This window comes from Varroa destructor, unplaced genomic scaffold (assembly GCF_002443255.2).
Source record: "Varroa destructor unplaced genomic scaffold, Vdes_3.0 BEIS01000001.1, whole genome shotgun sequence".
In the NCBI taxonomy this organism is placed as follows: Eukaryota; Metazoa; Arthropoda; class Arachnida; order Mesostigmata; family Varroidae; genus Varroa; species Varroa destructor.
This window is the reverse complement of record NW_019211454.1, coordinates 20789767-20812369: the sequence shown is the minus strand read 5'-3', so window position 1 is coordinate 20812369 and position 22603 is coordinate 20789767. Positions and strand designations below refer to the sequence as shown.

Sequence of the window (22603 nt, the reverse complement as noted above, 5' to 3'; positions counted from 1 at the left end):
GGTCCGTGTTTTGAATTCTGCCAAAAACGCGTATCAGGCAACCTGCATGAATGATGTTATTATTTTTCTCTGCAAAATTAATCTTGTGCTGTATTTACAATGAAGTAAAACAAAAATAAGGATCGTTACTGGAGGCGCTAATCTAGAAAGAACAATGTCCTAAAGATCACTCGTATATGATGATAATAATGACAGTTATTACTGTTACTAGTGAAGAATGCATAAGCCGCAAACGCTTTTTTTCCATCGTAGTTGTAAACATAGATTGTTGTTAGTAGTTTGCGCTGGCAGCAAACGCTAGGTAAAAAATGGGTCCTGATGTCACAGACGATGAACGCAGATGTCTGTAAAAAGTATCTTTTACTTTTGTCTTAGAAAGTGGCTTGCTCGTACACAACTGTATGCTTCTTCCAAATATTACAGCCTATAGCTCATCAGGAATAGAATCCAGTCCGCGAAATCCTTCCATACTTGCAATTTGCCTTATGACCATTATCTTCGAATAAGAAGACGAAAGTCGCGATGCCTACTATGTTTTATCAGCCGCAACTAGGAAAAAATTACGACAAAATATGTATCAAAACAACGTGCTGAAAGCGACACGAGCTATTATACATGGGTAATGTTTTAGATTAAGTATATTCTTTTTCCATTTTAATATCTAGTAACAGCAAGGGCTGATCCTTGACACTACCATACAACAGCCGCTCTTTAAAAATAGCGCTTGAATAAACCGAAACGTAAAGTCAGAGGGCTGTCTTAGATGATTGTTTTGGATCACGTTTGATCCAGATAACTTATAAGATTCGACGCAACGAAAATCGACCGAAACTACTTCGTGCAAGTGTACAAGTATCGTGGTTTTTTGCGAACTTGACGAAGATCTTCTCGCAAACGTGAATAGGCTCTCTATAATGCATAGATCCATTATTCTATGAAGAATGCACGTTAAGCAAAATTGGTAATAGATTTCGGAAATACAGCGTCTTATTAATCAACAATTGAATTGGTGTTACCAAACATCACATAATGGATACAGAGGGGACTAGTAGGCACGTACATATTTATCAACCCCCGTGATTTACTGCTAATTTAATACCAACAATTCCTCCACGTCGAATAGCTTTTCTGTTTTCTCGTGAGCAAGGCAAAGCCAAAGGATTAAAAAAAAAAAAGAGTCTCTCGTTGACTGCAGGCCGATGTGCTATCAATTCTGTGTACGAGGGTTTGGTGTCGAAATGTACATGCACACGCAACATGCAATGTTTTTTGACCTATGGGCTCTCCGTTTACGTACAATAGGCCAATAGCGCATTTACATATATAACCATAATATAGAGTAGAATGGTTATTCCCTTTGCAGCCAAAAGTAACTGACTCGATCGGGTTGGATGCCCACGGGAGAGATTCAGCTAAGATCTATAGAAATACGCGTTACGTATATTGCCCAACTGCTAATTGATAACAGGTAGTAGCATGACTTTGAGCGACCCAGCCAAATCTTTTCTCGAGTTGTTGTGCAAATCGTCATAGATGACATGTGCCCTTGCACTCACGTGTTTGCCCAACGCGTAAACAAAATTCATACGATCACAGTGATTGCCCACAGGCTCACTTTGGCAGGGCAACTGCGTGCCGGGTAGATCGTGAATTTGTTGTTCATCGTTTTATATGTCCTTAATAACTCACCATACGGGCTAAAGAAGATGAGCCGATTAAACAGAGGAATCAACGTGAAAAGACTCTTATTCTCCAACTGATAGTTGATCAGGTTTGGCGAGTAACTATACGCTACAATAAATGGCACCTACCCCATTGATGAAGCAGCTTTGCTCAGATGTGCAAAACATAACAAGAATCCTTTTTCTTCCCCGCCTCAAACCGTTGCAGGGTGGGTTGAAGGCGTTACGCAAATTATACTTTCATGTTGATAAGCTTATATTCGACAGTGCTCACCTGTAGGGCCGTCTCCTTAGACATCCTCTATATTACATTATATATTTACTCATTATAGCGGTTTGCGCTTGTGCCATATGTAGAGGAGGTAGGCAGTATGGACACTTAGGCTAAGAGAAAGGCGTAACGGTCCGAGCGCTCGTTATGCACGAGCTCGTCCATTTAGACGAGCTATGGATGTGCAGATCTTCCTTACTAGCGGTTTTGTCAGGCTGAACTGATTATACACACACACACACACACACACACACACACACACACACTCTCACACACACACAAACACACACACACAGTTAAGCGCGATCTACACCTGGTCGGCTTTTACTGTACTCACGCTCATATCGGTAGCCGGCCTATTGTGCCCGATGAGCAAATGTACAGCTAGTAGTCATAAGAACGCGGTTTACCTGTTGGTAACCGCCACCCGCCGTTTGGTAACGATACACAACGCTTAAGTGAACCATCTTGATTAAGCAAAAGCCGTAATCATCGATATGGTATGACCACTATAGTCGCGAATATCTGTCCATATAGCACGCTTCACTTCAGAACTAAGTAGTTTTATGTGTGTACAGAGCTGGCACAGTGGTTAACATGGACTAGTCAGAGTTAACTAAGCGAGGGCTGTATCAGCCGGGAACAACGAAAGATGGTTAGAGAAGTAATCACCTATTTGCAAACAAAGAAACACGCTTTGAGGGTAGAAGCGGCGAGACCGAATAAATGAAGGCGCTCACTTGGACCAAGGCAGGAGAGCTTATCTGGTCGGGCGCTACTCTTGAAGCGCAAACGGGCAAAATTACCACCACTGAGGTCGCACTGAGGGGAAAATTTTAAATCATCTAGCCAACATGCTACGATGTGTATGGTTGTATGACCATTTTGCTTTGGACTTATCGTCCCCGCAGGCGAACACCGAAGACCGGCGCATGGTGTCTCACCGATATATTAGGCCGCTTGTTCGGGAACAACAACGTCTTGATGACTTCGTTCGAAATACGGTGATGAGTGATAATGAGTCCCAATAGTACCTTCGCTGGCCTGGCCCACAGTTAATTTATGTATTCTGACTTCCCTGTTGTAGTAAACGCGTGCGGATGGCTAGGTCTGTTCACACGTTACCAATAATGATGATCGAGTACCTGTCAAAGCAAACGGTCAAAGACAAAAAAACAGCGAATATTCATAGCCTTAATTTTGACTTGTGTCAATTGGAAATTTAAAGCCTGATTATCCTGTGTTTATTGTTTTATTAGTAAATTGGTATGCGGGTTAAGTTACGAGGGGAGCCAATCTTGAACCAAATACTTATACTATACAATTCACTTCAGCTTGAATAACACCGTGAAGGTGGCACGGACACAATCGTCAGTCGAGGGCACATATTAATAATCAAACCTAGAACTATCTGAAACCATTTTTGGCGACTTCGTTACTAACATTGTTCTATTTTCAATGCCAACAATAAAAACGTATTATTGGATAAGGTAAACTCTAGGGCCTTATTTCTGTGCAGGACTAGCTCAAAGTCTCGAAGTGACATTTCATTCACCCACAAGATAATTCGACGTCCAAAACTAGTATTTTAACTTCTAATTGGATCACAGTCTAATTGGGCTTTTCCATTCTATCCAGCCGAAGGTAATAGAAACAATTAGCTACGGATAATATTTTAATGCTTCATGTAATTAGCTATTTTAAAGAACGTTTTTTCTCATTATCACAGTAGCGCTGTCTCACCATACGTTCATATGAATGCACGTATGTGTTTCTTTGAGTCGTGTCTCGTATAATCGAGGGATGTATAGAAGAAGAAGCGGCTATCTAAGCTGGAACTTAAAGGATAGCGGTAGTACACGCACCGAGTACGCATCATCATGGTGACCGCAATAGGAACCACCCGAGCGCAGTCAGTCATCATTATCGTATGTATGCTAGGTCACATGCCAGATGAGTATCAAATGTAAACAACACACACATAGCTAGCAACGGCTAGTGAAACAACATACTCCTTTCCTTTACATGGAAAGTAAGAAAGTAACCATAGCAACGGCAGCTGCATTACATATTCGTAATGTAAACAATGAGTAAAGTTGAATGGGTAATAATTCTAATTTTGTTAACTATTTGTCAAGCAGATAAGTCGATCGACTTATAGGTGGTCGCGCGCTACTGAAGGCGACAATGATGCGGCCGACAGCTTCAAATTGTATTATTTCGAATCGTTTTGTTTGTTTGTTTAGGCCCTCGGCCTTATGCGCAGAGGTATTTACATTGCGGAACCTAACTCAGCAACGATGCTGAATGTTCGTATAAAGATCGGGCGTGTGATTACCGATACATGATAGCCGCATCATATTTTTCGACGTAAGTGTTGTGTACACGTAGCCTCTAATAACAATATCTATCCAGGCCAAATTGGCAAAGCGGAACAGGTAATTACTACAACGAAGCGAACTTGTGCGCTGTTCGTGCTAAATATATCGTCACTATACGATTAAATGGTAATAGTTTCAGTCTCGATGGCAGGGATTCCAATAAAACCAAATTTCGTCGTTTTGCGTCACATTCAACACTGTTCTCGCTTATACGGCTGCTAATAGCTCTGATACTGCGTAGACCTTCTAGATGCTTCCAAACAGGGGCCTTCCTTGAATATGAAAGACCCTTATTGTCACGGCCAAGGTCATGTCGTCTTCGAGAAAGGGATGGAAGCTGATAGACGGAGAAAGAAACCAACGGTGCAACGAAGCCCCAACCTCCCCAAAATAAATAAGTAAACAACGGACGATAGATGGCCCACTAATACTCCGCTCATTGCGTTATTACGAAAAGTGCATTTAGACAATCGAGACAAAAAGGTGAGTTAAGGACCGACGCAAAGGGACATTTCATGATAGAAGCGGAAGTGGCGTCACCTTTTGCACAACCACAGGCGACCCCAAGCAATTGCTTTGACGGGCGGTGATGGTGGCGGCAGAACTAATAGTAAAACTGTAATAGTCCCTTACCATCCTGTAACAGCAAAATTACACCAAGGAGGCAAAAGGAAACACCAAGCAGCTAAATGAAATATCGAACATACCCAGAGAGTCGAATCGATAAGCACGGAAAAATTACATCAGTAGACAAAGCCATATTCAACAAACAATCTTACCTCTCTCTGTTGGCTGAAACAGGCAATGAAAGAAGTGACATATGTTCGCTCAGGGGCGTCTCCATAGGTAACTTGCGCGGTCGGTTAAAGATATTTCGGAGAATTATGTTCATTTAGGCTAAAGTACTCTTTAAGTAAGAGGACTCGAACATCTGTACACAATTTAATTAATAGCAATTCACTTATGTAAAGATTACAATATACGTGGAATACATCAATCAAATTAAGCTTCTGGCAGTCTTAAGATTGCCGTTCGGTTGCTAACGTAGAACGAGAACGTACCTTTAAAAAAGTATTATGGTAACCATCTGATTAAGTTATCTATATTATATATATATTTAGCTAATTCGAGCGAGTAAATCATTATGAATAATTACCAGCAGAAATAGAAACGAAATGTCCACTCAATACTGATTGATATAAGAATTCGGCATCTGTGCCTAGAAGTGGCAATTAAACTTGTTTATATTTTTGATGCCCTATATAGAAATTATTCAATTGTTGGCCTTCTCAAAGTAAGGACACATAAATGATTGTGGCTTTTCTGCAAAGACCAGATCGATTAAAATAAATTTATAACTGATTTCGACATGGCAAGCTTAGCACATACGGACGACGACTTGTTTATTGTACAGTGCCCCTCACTCATAAACCGCTCGATTGCTAGCATCATTCCGGTGTGAAAATGTACAGAGTACGGTGACCCTTCTTGGGTACTTATTAGGTTTACAATGGCATTATTATAGAGTATAAGCGTCGCAGTTAGACCAGGTATAACAACCCCAGAAGCCTACTTAAAGATCGCATGCTCTAGGCTGCAAAAAGGTCCTCGTTTCATTGAGCCCGTTAATAGGCCCGACTCTGCCTGGATCGACAAATGGGCAGCATCAATAAACGAAATAAACGAAGAAGTAACAGTTCCACAGTGAGTCGCCGTCTGAGCTCGAATTCTAGGAGAATACAAGTCGATCATGCTAGCGATAATATTTAGCAAAGTTAGCGCTAGATGCACCGAAAGCAGGAGTTAAAATGAGACGAGTTCTTGGCATTTCAGTGGCGTCTCCGAAAACCTAAAATTTAAATACTGAACATATGTAAGAGCACGAGAAGAACGAAGATCAGATCCGGGAAACGGGAGAGGCTGAAAACGAGGAGTGATAGATAGATAGATAGACACACACACACACACACACACACACACACACACACACACACACACACACACACACACACACACACACACACACACACACACACACACACACACACACACACACACATACACACAAACGCACACACGCACATTCACACATGTACACACGCACATTCACACACACACACACACGTTCACACAGAGAATATGGGGGGAGATGAAGCGAGACGAACGCAGAAGGGGGAGAACAGTGGAAGGGAAGAAGCAGAGCAAAAAGAGTAGCACGAAAAGGATGCAGTTGGAATAGATAGGGGCATAAAGAAGTACCAAATAACAACTACCTGCTCCCGACTGGGGCACAAAGTCTTACGGCAGCTCTCCAGAGAGGATTAACCAGTCGCCCATCGACGAGCTACTCATAGACAGATTTTGCTACAGGTGAATGTTAATATAGTTGCCACTTATCCGATGCAGTACGATTGCAATTTTCCGATCAGCTTCTTGTCCTTATCGTTACCACTTGTTTCAGGCACCGGTACATTCGGACGGGTTTGCCTTTGTCGAGCAGACGATAATTATTATGCCTTAAAAATAATGCGTATTGATGACGTCATCCGCCTTAAACAGGTTAGTTCTGCACGTTGTCGTCTGTTAAATTATCGCAGTTAGATTTCAAAATCCAGTTAATACAATAAGAAACAAGAATCAAGGTGATAAGCAATCAATAGCTTCAACTTATCGCAATGATAACTTTTATTGACTAACTTATATAATATAAGTAATATATTGCAGAGCAGACAAACGAGTCAGGTTTTAGGGATGAAGGCTTATGATGCGCTTGATGTAGTTATTTGGTCGAGCTTCTGTGTTGACTTGCCGTGAGATGTTTCCATATTAACAGCAACCATACAATACACAAATTGTAATCTTTAAGTTAAGTTAACAACGCCGAATGAGAGTTTGCGTTGTTGCAATGGCCAACGGAACTTCCTGCGTTTATTGAGTAATATTCTTAGGAAGTAATCGTCCTTTTAATGGCACCATTGTTCCAAGGCAACTAATAGATTACCGGTTGTCTGTCTCTTTGTCGCACGCGCTGCAGTAAAATTTCATTGATTAGTTCTCTCCTTATTTATTTTCTTTCGAATTCCAGTTCAAAAGAGTCACACCAAACAATAGCTCGTGCTAAACTTTCAAATATAAAAGGAGATCCAGCAAAAAGGTGTCATTTCCTGATTTCGCTCGCTAGGTCTCTATTGTCTCAGCTTGGATCTGGAATAGACTTAGATTGTCCTTTGGGATCGCTTCTGTGGCCCGCTGAGGGGCTTCAATTCCAGAACGTATTCCGTTTACCCGGAGAATGTCCCTAAGAAGGTTTGGCAACATCCAGTACATACATACATATAGTATGAACGAGTATGCTAATATCTGTTTTGCTATGTTAACATCGCTTGTTATTGGGCGGCGGGTTTCGCATGAAAATGCACATAGGCAACAACAAACAGAAAAAGTGGTGAAGGCCAATGAGCGATCGAAGGGACGCCGTGGTAAACTCTCGCGGTGAAGTTAAATTCGTATACGTGCGAAGTCCACTATCCAGTTTGCTTATCTCAACCACTGCGAAGGCACGAGTCACCAGTCGCTGAACTCCATTGCGTATATCCGCTCGATCTTAATTTATTTCCAACATCTACTGTGACAGACTTATCAACTCGAGGTTACTCTCAATTGTAGTCAGCTATCGGTGTTGTACGAAATAATCTTTATTACCTGTAAAGCCTGTTTGGTGCTTTGATCTCTATTTAGTTATACGCTTTCGGTCTATGCCGAGTACGGCGTCTGTCTGCAGGCCTATTATATTGCGAATCACATTTGAGCGCAGCTACCGATAGTGCACATTGCGTGTTTCTTTTAATTATGGCGCCTATTCTACAGTGTGTGAAAATTTAGCGGCCAATTTCGTCCTTCGCAAAAAGCAAAGGCTAGCAGACTATCGACCCATAAATACAGCAGCGTGTACGGCCTGTCATGATATACCGCTACAGTTGGGAACAGCATTTGTTTTATGTAAAAATTTACTATTGTAATAGGAGGTCGGTTACGGTGATACTCCGTAAGTGTCCAACAGAACACAAACAACAGTTCTTCTTGCTGCGGAAAACACTAATTAAGAATATCGACTTAACCGACCCACTTGCAGATAGAATGAAGCCAAACAGAGACATGGAACTGAACGAATAAACTGTGACATCACTGCAATAAGCAACAGCGCCGGATCCAGTACAACGACCTTAACATGACCTCTACTTCAACAAATCGGCCTATCAGCGAACATTTTCCAACCCATTTTTGGAACAGGAGTTGCATCTTCATCCCACACAACTGACTCGACCATCGAGGGTCCAGGACCATGACAAGCGTCGTTCGTTTCCAGATCACACGATGAATGTATAATGCACGAGCTAGCTACTTTTTTGATTACATCATCTTCTCTGATAAAGCTCATTTTGAGCTAGATAGCTACGTGAACAAACGGAATTGTCGCATTTGCAGCCAACAAGATCCCAGTGTGGCTGTCGAACAAGCGCTTCACTAAAAGACAGTCACGGGCAGTGTGGCTCATGGGGCGAAGTTGTCACTGGCTTTTTTTGTCGAAAGTGACAATTGAATGATGGTCATGCCAGTCGATAGTGAGGTCTATCTTAACATGTTGAAAATCTTTCTGTGGCTTGTGTATTGAATGCACATGTTTCATGGTTTTAATAAGATGGAATAACTTGCCGCACACCGAAGGTACCGAAGGCAGTCTACCTGACGCTGAAGTATAAAAGGCTGAAACGCGGAAAGGACTGAGCTATGCAAGCGGTTCCGTCGAAGGATATTTGGTTGACAGTGTGTTTTGCGTGTGTAATGCAAATGACTTTTTGGGATGGACTCACGAAAAATGAAAACACGTTAAAAAATTTGCCGTCGTTTTTCTTGGAAATTTCCTAGACATTCTATATATACGCTATTCTGACTATAGCGAAACTTAACAGCATTTTCCCGTGCCTAAAATTAAGGACAATTAAAAAAGAACGAAATAAACGAAAACAGCTGGCAATATAAATGTGCGTTTTATTCCAGGTGGATCACGTACGCAACGAAAAAGCTATTTTGCAACAAATAGAACATCCCTTTATTATAAAGTGAGTATACGACCTGCCGTTCTGTGGGAGTGGCCTCGATAGAGGTAGAATAGTAGCTTCGATAAGCTTTCCTTTCAGTGTACCCATACTTGATTATAGTTTATTACATTACAGGAAGTCGCTAATAATAAATTACCGACAGTTTAGTTGATTCATTAGATTAGCATAAAAAAAAAAAAGAAGAGATGGTATTAATTTAACATATACCTTATCACATGGTTTTCCCCTTTTATACTCCTTGAAGTGCTCACAGACATATTAAGTTTTTAGATAATAATTAACTAACTAAATTGCGGAAACTTGAGTTCACGTGCTCAGACTCCTATAATGAACTAAATAGCAGTTCATCAAACTACTGCTGCCTATATACTGACAATAACTTCTGGCTAGTATGCAATAACCCCCTAGTAATGTGCTGATGGAATATTTTTTCCCGGAGTGGCCTCTGAGGAGCTTGAACTACAGTAGTCAGTTTATCAGATGCTCCCAGGAGCGTCTTCTATCCTTCACTTCCTAGATCGAAATAAAGTGAGGTGCTGTGGAATAGATTTACCAATGTTGGTATTAAAAAACCCGACTTGCACTCCTGCAAGCCTCCCGACTAGCCTGCACTCCTTATACTATTTTCTAGCTACAAAATAGTAATATTATTATATATAATTATTTATCATGTAAAGGAATGCGCCGCCATATATTTGTGACAATTCAGACATAAGATAAATATTTTTGTCATAGAACGTGCCTTAGGAGAGAGCTGAGGGCTGATTATACAATGTCCTCTGGTTCTCAGTTAGATGATGCATTCCAGGATTACCAATGAACTTTTAAGTTCAACAAAACGTGTGGATGCTCATATCTGGGTATTAAGCAAATTTTCTTGGCCCGAATGTAATTCATTTAAATCTGGAGTAGATATTTCCTATAAATTGCCACAGGCGAAGGCCATCGTTGTCAGCAGCACCAAAGTGACTGTATAGAAATCACGATGTTAAGACTCATGTGCATCTTTGCTGATTGGGTAAACCATATTGCAAACATTCTTTACCATATTAACCTTATAAGAAAACATTGGACATGTAGCCAACAATAGCCCTCGAGCCAGAAGCAGCCAATCGACATCACGGATAAACAAATCCTACTATACTAATTTACTAGATTGTATATAATAAATGTAATTCCTTTCTTTATTGTTTTGTATATTATAATTAGATATATGACAAAGTGTACTGAATCGCATATCCATTTCCATGCGGCGACGGTTAGTGCTATAATGCCCTTGCGGTTTAGATTCGAACCCGGGCATAAACAAACAGTTTCGTGCTGGGTGACAGCCAGCCGTCTATCTGTCTGATGGAGCGCCTAACGGCGACACCGGACGTAACACTCGGAACATAGAAGGGTAAAAACGCTATAGAATAGGCGGAATCGCAAAGGCAAAGTGTGATGGGAATGGATCAGTTTAGACGTGTCGTCTTAATAAAAGAAGACTCAATTAGCTTGCGGCCAAAGGATAGAAAATATAGAACAGATTGTTAACAGTGAACAGAATAGAAGATAGGAAGAGACATAAACGCGATTTGAGGGTGTATCCAACCTGGTAACAATTCCAAGATACCCATCGATCCTGTTGTTTCAGGCTGCTGTGGACACATCATTCACAGCAGGCTCTGTACATGCTACTGGAGTTTGTAGCTGGCGGAGAATTGTTCACTTATCTCCGCAACGCCGGCAAATTCTCCAACTCAGCGGCTGTGTTCTACGCCAGTGAGATCGTTCTCGCACTCGAGTATCTTCACTCAAAGAACATCGTCTACAGGTACAAGAAAAATATATACATTGGATGTATATATTTATATATATATATATATAGATGTATGTATTGGCTGTTTCTAAACTAAAACTGAAGCAAATATTCTCTGTATTTTGAAGCTATATTATTAAACTAAATACACTCCATTTTAGTTGATGACTTTGCGGCATCTTTTTCTGGTAACATCATAATCCGGACACTGTAGAACTTGTGTAATTTTTGTGTGAAAACGTATGCCAAGTACGTTTTGCTTCCCTCTATTGGAACTAAATTAAATCCATTAAAAAGTTTTACAAAGACCAAAAGTCTGATGGTGTAAGATCTGACTACGTGGCGGATGAATCCAAATTTTCTTCCAAATGTTTTCAACTTCTGCCGGCTAGCTAACTACGTACGTGGTCAGGCGGTGTCATGATGGAGGATGACGCCTTTCCTGCTCACCAACTCCAGTCAGTCTTTTTCAGTGCGTTGTTGTCAAGTTGTTAGTTATTGGCAATAAATGTCCATATTTCTAATTTTGCGACTGGTTATGGATTAATCTATTTTTCATAGTGGTATACATTATCCACCCTTCATCTGTTTTTCGGCGGTTCATCAACCGCTGGAATAAAATGGCTCGAGTTCGTTACGCTTCTACGGAATTTCGCAGATGGAAATACGATCGATATTTAGGTTTTTGACAATATCATGGCTACTTAGCCAGCATTCGCAATAGTTCTATCAGTATTTTCAATAACTGGTTGACCATTTGGAGAAGCCTCCTTCAGATTGGAGTTCCTACAGTAAAGGCTACAGACCTATGCCTGGGTCACTTTTTGACCATGAACAGATTTCTTATGGACCTGGGCGCCATTTGTACTTGTATTATAGCAAATTGTAAAATATATCAGGGTGAAACTTACCAAATATTTCACTTATCTTTAAGGCGCTCTATACTGAGTCCAGGTTCAAAGTATTCCCATAAGTTTAGTAAAAAAATTAGCATATCTATTACTACTACTAAATTGCAGCTTTTAAATCGCACCAACGCCGTCCCGACGCGACGTAGCTATGGTCTTTGTCCTTACATATCTAAACATAAAAATGCTCTTACTAAATTCAGACGTGCAATGGTAACCCAAAAAGAAAAAAACGCTTTATTAGATGTAAATAACGCCGTTCCGTAACAAAGAATATTAGCAAGGGGAAAGGGGTTTTAAACGACGAACGAAAAACATTATAAGCTATCACACTGCGCTATTCGATCTGCAACAGTGTATATTTTTATAAAGATTATCCAGCAAGAGAGATCAAGCAAAATAAGCGCATAGCATAGAACACAGGCGCAGTTTTCAACTATTAAATTCAGACTATTTAAAGAGTAATGTTATTACAGTCATATATCTTATAAGGCGAAATATATAATAGATAATTACAAGTTACTGTTGGTAATTATGTCCTAATTTTCATTAATGAAAAAACTTTTTGTCATGGCATTGGAGCCCGCGGCGACAAGCGAAAGAGACATGAGATGGTAGATACGAGAGTTGTTATGGCAAGTGCGGTGGCGTGCAAACTAGTATTTGAAACATCTTGAAAATCTGCACCATCATCCGGTGGGAAGCACTACAGCGGCAGTGCATGCCCAATACTCTCCGAACGACAGCCATCGCTTAGGCAGAAGACATTCAGATGAAGACTGCAACATTATACGCATTATACAATACTACTGCATGCTAAATGATCACCCGTGGACTCGTCAATTTCACGTGCCACTTGCCGCAGGCAAGCGGGCAAGAAGCTAAAGATATTCCATTGCCCTAATCGGCAACTATTAATAAAGACGGTCTCATTTGCACATCTTCTCAAAGTTGTTATATTGGATCCAGCGTCACTTCGTATCCGTTGTTTTTAGATTTCTCAGTTCCGAATTCGCTGAATTTTAATGAACGAAAATAGATTTTGTGCTGTCGTTTATTCAGACAGTAGCAGCAATTTGCCGGCCTTCTGTCCGTACGCATTTACAATACGATATTGACTGTAGAGATATCCGCAAGATCAGATGAAAGCCAGGTTTATTGACGCTGCACTGCAACTCGGAAGGCGTGGGCCACTAGATGAGCTGCATCGATATTCTATAGATTCTTCACAATAGCAGACGAACGAAAGTTATAGTCACAGCGATGCATGCGACATCACTGAGTTGACGATAGGCGGATTAGATCGATCTTAAAATCCGTCTGCAACTCATTCTGTACACAGACCAGATAGGCGTATTTATAAACAACTTGTAGCTCCGAGTCGCCTTGTGGTCTGTTCTTCATGTTAGGGCTGTATGCAACACTTGTCTAGAGATTTAATTTTGTTAGACAACATTGTGATTAATATTGTCTAGAGCTTCATTATTGATTGGCTTGGTCTAGTTTGTGTAGTGAGATACCCCATAAGGTGCAAAAGACAAACTCATAACATAAAATTGAATCAGAATGGTCAATTCAATTTCTGCAGGGTGATGTCTTGAGTCATGAGTAAACATAGCAGAGCTGCTGTGCATGGAATTAAAATTGAAAGAAGCTAATTTCTCCAAGTTCTAACAACCGTTTTTATCGACAGAGATCTCAAGCCCGAGAATCTTTTGCTTGATAAAAGTGGGCATTTGAAGGTCACGGACTTCGGCTTTGCCAAACAACTTTCTGACCGGACGTGGACTCTTTGCGGAACCCCCGAATACCTTGCACCCGAAATCATTCAAAGCAAAGGTAAAGCTTGCAGCTTTTCGACACAAAAGACATTTGTCAAAAACTCGAGAGAATTCATCTGATTAACTATCCCTTAGATACCTGTGTTGATCCTGTAGAGCAGTCTTGATTTTTACATAACAGCTTTCTGCGTAGAATTGTCCGACATCGGGCCGTTGTTAACTACGACATAGGCTAACGAAATCGGTATGCGAGACCCCTATTCGAGCGAGAAGTTATTAAATGACCTAATATCATGGTTGTACTAATATTATCCGGTTAACTTTAAGCTCAAATCCGTTTACGCAATTCGTCAAGAAGGATAGCGTTGATCGGACGTTGTCTACGATACTGCGCAAAAGCTTTTTGACAGTTTAAGAAAAAGTCTCCCAAAAGTAGCAAGGCAGTAAAATGTAACTAAAAAAAATTAAGAAAACGAAGATCTTTGAACTGTTAAAAAATAAGGATTTAATTATTTCTTTTGCTTCAGATCCTCTATCACACTGTAACTAGTTGAAAATTCAGATGCTGCGTAACATGCGGATTTTCAGTTGGCTCACGTATACAGCTTTATCATTTCAAACAATATTTGTTTCCATTGTAATTCGTGAAATCCTTCGATCCGATTCGGAACAACTGAAATAATTCCATCAATTTAAAACGTATCTCTGCTTTATCTGCTATATTTTCGTACATCTGATAACATTTTAAAACAACCTTTTTCTATTTAAAAGCTGATCTTTTTTCTCATATTTTCAAACACATTCAATATATATGAGCCAGTTTCGGATTAACAGCTTTGGCCATTCATTGGAGACTTAAAATGTATCAGTTAATGGCTAGAATCCTAATCACGTCCGGACTAGTAACTGTTAAAATTTTTGGACGTTACAATCAGCCGTCGCTGGCAACCATACTGCATCGACGCAATATTTCCCAGTGTTTCATGCTGCTAGATCCTTTACAACTCGGTGTGCTGACGACCTGGCGTCCCGACTGGCCATACCCTTAGCTGCTCCGTTCGTCGTCACTGTCCCCCAGCGATCCTGGTCGCCTTACGCCCCCTTTCACCATCTTCTTCAAGTCTCTACGGTTCGGATCTAGCGACTTCGTACAGCATATGGTCACTTACCCTGACTAGCTTTTTGATGACGTTTAAGAACGCTAAACTTCGCCACTCAAAGTTATTCTATGTAGAGTTGTTAAGTTGTAAGTATGTTAAGTTGGCATCGATTCGCTAGCCCGCGTGTAGAAAGGGTGCAGTACAATACAAGTTAACGGAGCCTGCGGAGTAGAAATAAAGTAACTGGAAATGATTCCCATTAGCTGGTAAAAAGTTTGGCGACGGTTTTTTTATATTCTTATTAGATGCCGGCATTACCCATGACAGCTGTTAAGGCAAGTTTAACTGCACACTTACTATTCGAAAAACTATTAGCCTTAACTTTCGGATGCTAATTAGCTCCAGACAGTTCTCTCTTCAGTCCTTACGGAGTTAGTATTTGCAAACTGCAAATTTTCTCTGCCATTGTTTATCATGACAAGCTAACAACCGTAGCTTCTAAAACATAATTTACGGTATTTATACTATAGAACTTCCCATGGCAAAGATTTTTTACGAAGCAAATTTGACAACCCAAGGCTTGGGTCGATGTTCCTAGAAAAGGAGTAGCAAAACAAAGAGTATTACTCGATGCTGAGCACTTGCGATGCCGCGCTCGATAAGGCGGTGTTGTTTAAATAAATACACTTATGTGTGTACAACTAGTGGGTCGGGTTGCTGCTGCACGAAGCCTTTTTAGCAGATATCAGAAGGCCACAATAGATTGGATACATGTAGAAATTCTGTACTGGTTTCAGCACTCGAAAGAGTCCCGTCAGCTGAGTAATAATAGAAGAGAATGTTCTTTTGTCCGCACTGATGTAGGATAATTTTCAGCCCTATTTTACTTCATCCTATTTTAGACAATCTTCTATCAAGGGTAAGCAAATCCGACGCGTTCATTACTGATGCCTGGTTCGAACATCTGTTTAAAGGTTGTTTTAAATAGTAAATAAATAGTTGACACGCATGGCCAACAGGTCTGCCGCGCTCTTCGAAGTTGCATGTATAGCAATGGTATCACTGCACTAATCAACAGTGGCAATCTCATAAATGACTCAACAGGCAATTCTAAAAAATGCTGACGCTTTACAAACCGCAGAGTGTATGCACGCGTCTCAACCTGAATTGATTAAAGTCTATCGCCATTTTCTGCTCATCGATATCATGATCTTTATTTTCCTTGCAGGGACATGCAGTGTATTTTAAAGTGTACGTTAGCGTTTTTCCTTACACTCGAAAATATTAATGGTATTCATTGACAGACATTGGCACAGCAACTAGATTAAATATATCTACTAGTCCGAGGTCCGGGACAGCCAGTAATGGTACAGAAACTTAATAAGACGGGGACGAGTAGGATTTAAGTTAGCGGAGTTCATATTTTTCGAAGAGGACGAAAAGTCGGGACTAAAACTTAAGCTGGCGATATTGCAAGCAAAAAATAAGGTTTCGTAACCTTATAGATAGCTGAATTCTGATCCCATGATTTTTTGGTGGACCGAGTTATCAATACACTCGGTGGAAATATTTTTTTGTTGTACACTTTAGGGCTATCCTCTTCGATATAATACCAAGGATTTCCCGCACAAGAAATGATAACTCTTTCTCTAACACACCTATGAAGACCATGTATCAACCAAATGTTCATCCGCTTTCCATCGATGATTCCTAGTGGCTACGTTTTGCCAACGGTGGGGTTCTGACCAGCGTGGCTGTCATGGTTTCCATAATAACCGGCTTAGACAGGTGTAAATTAACTACCCAGACTACGTGATGTTCTTTTTTTTATTTTTCATTTTATTCTAAGGGAGCGTCTTATATTAGTTGTAAGACCGGATGATGACAAAGAGCTCGACTGATAGGCTCGATGCAAGTAAATGGGCTAGCCTGTATAGATAGATAGATATATATATATATATATGCGTCTGTCTGGCGTTTACACACCATATCATTCAGCCAATTATCAACAAGTTGCAATGGAAAAGAGACCGAACCTTTTGCTATTCAGGCCATAGGGTGTGACAACCCGTTGTAATAAGGCCGCTCCGAGTCCTAAATTAGGATGTATTTGAAATCGTCTATTGAGTATCTTGGATGGCATTGGGCACATAAAGGGATGTGCGCAGAAAGTTGCGTTTCGTTTTTATGTTTGTATTATTAATAATCAAAGACTGAGGCTATCTTTGAACTTTGCGTGTATTGCCCGTATTCATCAAATTAGTAAAATATACGGAAAATGGAGTAGGCTTTTGCGGTTTGTAATTCATACAATTTTTAATTTGTACGCTACATCACGCGGACGATAGCTGATAGAAAACAAGGGTCTTTAATAGAAGGGATATTAAGAGTCAAACTGTCAGGTTAAGTTAAATTAAAAGATCTAAGAAGTTAGTACACCGTTGACCTTGCACTGTCTTAAACGAACGCCACTACACAGCACGCACTGCATACTGTCAACGTCTTGTCGTTAGACAAGAACAGAAGGTCCAATATGTAACAATTGCTACTAATTATAATAATAATAATACACTAGGGATATACTATTCAGGTTGTCTCGCGTAATTAGCTCAATACCGGAGTAAGTTTTTTTTTTATTATGTTGTCCACGAGGATTCAGCTATTTGTGGAGAGCTGTTTACTCATCCATACGTTCGCTGTGACATTACTATTTACTTCGTTGAGGCTAGTGTGTAGGTGAAGCCGTCTGTTTTTGTGTAACCCTTTGAAACAGATCTCTCGGTTAGCCCAAAGAATCCCGTTCGATGTCACCTTTCAAGATGGCTCCTTACGCATACGGATGGTTGTCGTTGACCATATGTATTAGCCTGGATGATACATTGCGAGGGTAGATAAATGCTGGCGCGTGTTTTGTCCATTAACGAGATAAAGTCGTTTTGAGTTAAATAGCGCAGCTTCATTTCGTGAACAGGAGGCTGCAACGGTCCTAAATAGATTGAGTAGGTCAATACTCGCTGATTGCTCGTCACCACACTAATCTTTTGAGGCTTAGGCCGTTACGAATGAGTAAATCAAAAAAAGTAATCCTGTTACCCTTATTACGATACGTTTTCAGGTCACAACAAGGCTGTCGATTGGTGGGCTTTAGGAATTCTCATTTTCGAAATGCTCTGCGGTCATCCACCCTTCTATGATGACAATCCGTTTGGAATATACGAGAAAATTCTGGCAGGACGTATTGAATGGCCCAAGCTTTTAGACCCCGTCGCTAAGGACCTCATTAAAAAACTCTTGGTAAATCATTGAACATCAGTAAAATCATGCTGTCAAAATAGAACGTGGTTCAAGCTGAATAGCCAGTACATCCAGTGTCAATCTTATACAATGATTTTCTTATTTAACATTGAAGTTACCGACACTTATAACCTAATTCACCTAATCTTAAAAAAATTATTGCCTTTATAGTTTAACTTGAATTTTCGGTGGCGTTTAAATGGCATAAAGTGCGGCGGTGACGTGATAGCGTTTGAATGTGTGAACGTCACAAGAAGTCGCGAACGATCAATCTGTTGGAAGCTATTCATTTCACATCTGCTACCTTTTTCAAAGCAACGATCTGTGGCGTCATATCAGTATACGTGTGTACGCATTAGCTGGTCAAGTTAAACTATAGTTAGCAAAAAAAGTGATTCTTATTTTTTTTTAGGTGAACGAGAGGTCCAAACGTCTGGGCTCGATGAAATCAGGAGCAGGCGACGTTAAAAATCACCGCTGGTTCTCGAACGTCAACTGGGCATATTTGTATATGAAGCGAGTTCGCGTACGTATAAACATTATACACAAAATATGTATATATATACATGTATATATGACTAGTACACTGCACATACTGCCTGCGTATATGTTGTATTCTGTACGCTGTATTTTTAAGCTAAACGTCAACGGTAGAAAAAAAACTTCTTTCCGATGATTCCATGGGGCGCTTAGGTAATATACCTTGTTACCCCTAAATGTGATTAAAATGACCTAGTAGAATAAATAATTGAGTTTAAAGTCCTGCTTCGCCTAAGAAAGTATAAAGGAGATTTGGTTCTTTACTCTAACGGTAATCTCAAAACGTAAATTAAAAGTAAATACTAGTTGTAGTATTAAGCCAAGATAGATCTTGAATTAACCATAAATGAAAAAAAAAGAATAAAAATAAACATTTTATAACTGGGAAGCAATTTATATTTGTGTTCGACTTTTTTTTACCTATTTTCAGCAAATTCAGCACTGAAGCAAGCCTTATTGTACCGTTTATTGTTTCCGATAAAATAAAGTGTTAATAATTGCAACTTCAGGACGTCTGGTTCTTTTGATAGCTGCCCGCTAGTATCAGCATATCAAATAATCAAAATGGTGATCGTGAACTATAGTACCTGTTTGATGATACCGAAATTTAAGTGGCAGATGTTGCGTAATGTATGAGCTATATCTATAAAAGGTGAAGGCTGTTGCAAGCGAAACGGTGTCCTCTCAATTACATTTAGAGAAGAGTCAAAGAGTAAGACTCATCATGTATCCTTATAGAATGAAGTATTTTATATACATCTGAAAGGTCGGGCGATCGTAGTAATCAGGCTAAACTGCAGGGTACTTTTAGAAATGTCTAACTAATAAGAGAAATGAGAAGAAGATAAATAAGAGAAATGGACGAGGGAGGACCCAAATTAATAAGGAATAGGATAATCAAGTGAAAATTGAGATGTGACCTTTTATTTCTTCCGATGAGACATTTATGCAGTTGGCGCCTGTCATCACTTGCCTGCCAGACTTATGGGGCGCCTTTTTTGTCAGGGTTAAGCCTCACTGTTGGCCAACAGCCACTACTATTTGCTGTGATATCAACAGATAATTGCGCTAAAAAGAGCGATAACTTTTAGGGCTTTTGCCGTTATTACTTGATTTAATAGAAAAGAAGCTTTAAAAAACAACTTCAGAATCAAGCCTCGTTTCAGCATTTCGGTAGGCTTATTAGCGTTTGGCTGTAATCAATTAAAAAACTGAAGACTCAGTTTGACACAGATACAAATAGATCCCTGCCATCGTGGAAAGTATCTAATATTTCTTGTTTAAAGTTGAAAAATAAAAAAATGGTCAACTTGAAATATATCATATTATTTTCAATCGATATACTTGAAATAAGCATTAGTTAAAATCGGTAATATGTACTAACCCTTTATGGCGCAAACTCTCATTCTGGTCTTCATTCTGCTTTCTTTGTCGTCTCCTTAAGTGTTCCCTGTTCTTCTTACTTCAATTTTACTGTTTGTCTTATTTTAAATACAACCTGTCCGTTTTAATTCTGTTATTCGATGAAAGAGTTTACATCGAATTCGGCGGATTAAAGGTGAATGTTGTTGGAAAAAAAGTGTACATTTTCACTGTTCTTGCTTTACCTCACCTTTGATCGAGGTCGAAAAGCAGCCGAAGTGAGCCAGAATGTCTGAAGTGTTTGCAGCGAGGACCCTAAACTAAAAGGACCGCTTGAAGGATTCCTCCGGACTCTTTTTTCAGTCACCGGAAAATAATATCTGTAACAATAGCTTCGACATGTTTTTGCCAGGCAAAAAAACACCTTGCTCATTGGATCTACTATATATGTGCGCATATATAACGCTCAGTCTAACACTTGAACGTAAAATATTTATTATCTTTGCTTGCCTTGTACGACATTTCTCTATAGCTGTTATTTTCGTATTTGTTGTTAACATATTTTCAGCCACCATTTGTTCCTTCGGTGTCTTTCGATGGCGACACGACAAACTTCGATGAGTACGATGAAAAGGAATTAGATCTACGAGACGAAGCTGACGGCGGCGGCGACGACGACGATTCGCTCTTTAGTGACTTTTGAATATTTTTTTAATAATATTCTATCTGCAGTTCAGCTATATTCAGCTGCAGTTACTTTAGAGCTAAAACTAAAATTGTGGCTCTTCCACTTTGATTGAAGACTTTGCAATAAAAGTAGGAACTAGAAGAGGCCATCACGCGCCGCCAGAGCTAGAAATATTGCCTAAGGAACAAAAAAGAATTGTCTAATATTAAACTGATCTTGGCAATTTGAGATGGAAAAGGAAGAGGCGCAACGAACCACTTCTCCTTATTATAATTGTTATCTAATTGCGCATATATGTACACCACCTCAATGATATCCCATTGACATACAGCAGCGTACGATTGGACGAAGAATTGACATATAATATGTCGCCGCTTTTTGCAAATTCATCTCATCTCCAGGTAATTCATGGTATTTATGTGAGGTATTGGCCTTCGTAATAAATAAAAGGCTGTTGCGTACCTCATTCTAAGTTAAATGCTATAACAATTACTACTTAGCGATTTTTGTATTATCTAGTATGTAGCCTGCGTGTTATTATTGATATAGGTAACCGATAATAATGTAAGACCAAATTGCGAGAGCCCTTTTTGTCCATTCGAAATTAGGGCAAACTGAAGTAAGCTTTCATCATGAACCTTATAAAGTCTATGTAGTTCTAAGGCTGACAAGGCTGATGCCTACGTTTAGTGCCTCGTCTTCGTCGGGCTCTACACATTTTCTGATATTGTACGATTTAAGAATAATGGGAACCATCTTGAAAGCTTGATGATGTGTCTGCGATGTCATGATAACGATACGGCCTACGAAAGATGTGGGCAAAGGTAGTTGAACAGCTGAATATATATATATACTGTTACTATTTGTGATAAAGTCTATAGTTGTTACGTAGCATTAACTATCCTCGAAATGAAAACGGATAGTGTACAGCGTTATTATTACATTCAGTAAAAACAAATACTTTCAGAACTACTGCAAAAATAATTAAGGAGAAACTAGTCAAATGATGAATAAATTCAAGTTTGTTAATCACAAACTTAGGGAGATAGTTCCCTATACGCAAGCTTATAACAGCAAAAAGCTGGAAGCATATTTGTTTGTTCGTTACCAAGTATTTGCTATTATTGAATATAATTTGACTTGTACAAAGGCTACATACTTCAGTAACTTACTATGAAATTCGCTATATATATATATATAACATAATAAAGTATTATATAAAGGTGGATGTTATATTTGTTTGAAATAAATATCAGGAACCTAATCGAAATTCAGTAGTAGATTCAAAGCTGGCGCAATTTACCACAGCGTTGTCGATCACGAACTCAGGACGGTTGTCCTCCCTCTTTTTCTTATAATTTATATTATGCTAAGAAACATCCGACAAATTTAAGTAACCTAAATTTAAAATTTAGGTAAAGAAGCTTGAGAGAAGATATAACATTTCGATGATTGTTCGTGAGCGTCATTTGTCAAAGCCGATTTGTACAGTTTTTATAAGCCCTGACCGATTTCCGTTGGTGGTGTTGTGTCCTATGGTATTTCTGTTATTAGCTGACTGCTGACCAGCGTGCCCCTCAGTCTGTGCGCATTTGTAAGAAGTCCTGCTGGGTCCCTTTTGGCGTGCCAAGTGCCGCTAGAGTCATCGTTGGACTAACTAGACCGCCCAAAGGGA

The 22603-nt window shown here is 39.7% G+C and overlaps 1 protein-coding gene across 4 annotated transcripts in view; it reads left to right on the top strand.

Moving 5' to 3' along the window:
- The window catches only part of Pka-C3 (Protein kinase, cAMP-dependent, catalytic subunit 3), a 54830-nt gene extending 32674 nt beyond the window's left edge, over positions 1-22156 (top strand). For 2 of the 4 annotated variants that reach the window (XM_086976855.1, XM_022789073.2), the window contains 7 exons: positions 6796-6893; positions 9393-9454; positions 11091-11270; positions 13857-14002; positions 18160-18338; positions 18751-18864; positions 20809-22156. In XM_086976855.1, coding sequence (XP_086832981.1) covers positions 6796-6893; positions 9393-9454; positions 11091-11270; positions 13857-14002; positions 18160-18338; positions 18751-18864; positions 20809-20943 — 914 coding nt within the window. In that variant the 3' untranslated portion in view covers positions 20944-22156. Of the gene's footprint in view, positions 1-6795; positions 6894-9392; positions 9455-11090; positions 11271-13856; positions 14003-14879; positions 15321-18159; positions 18339-18750; positions 18865-19308; positions 19387-20808 lie in introns of those variants that run through there. The other 2 variants (XM_022789074.2, XM_022789075.2) reach the window with 2 other exon arrangements.
- The last annotated feature ends 447 nt before the right edge of the window (positions 22157-22603 follow it).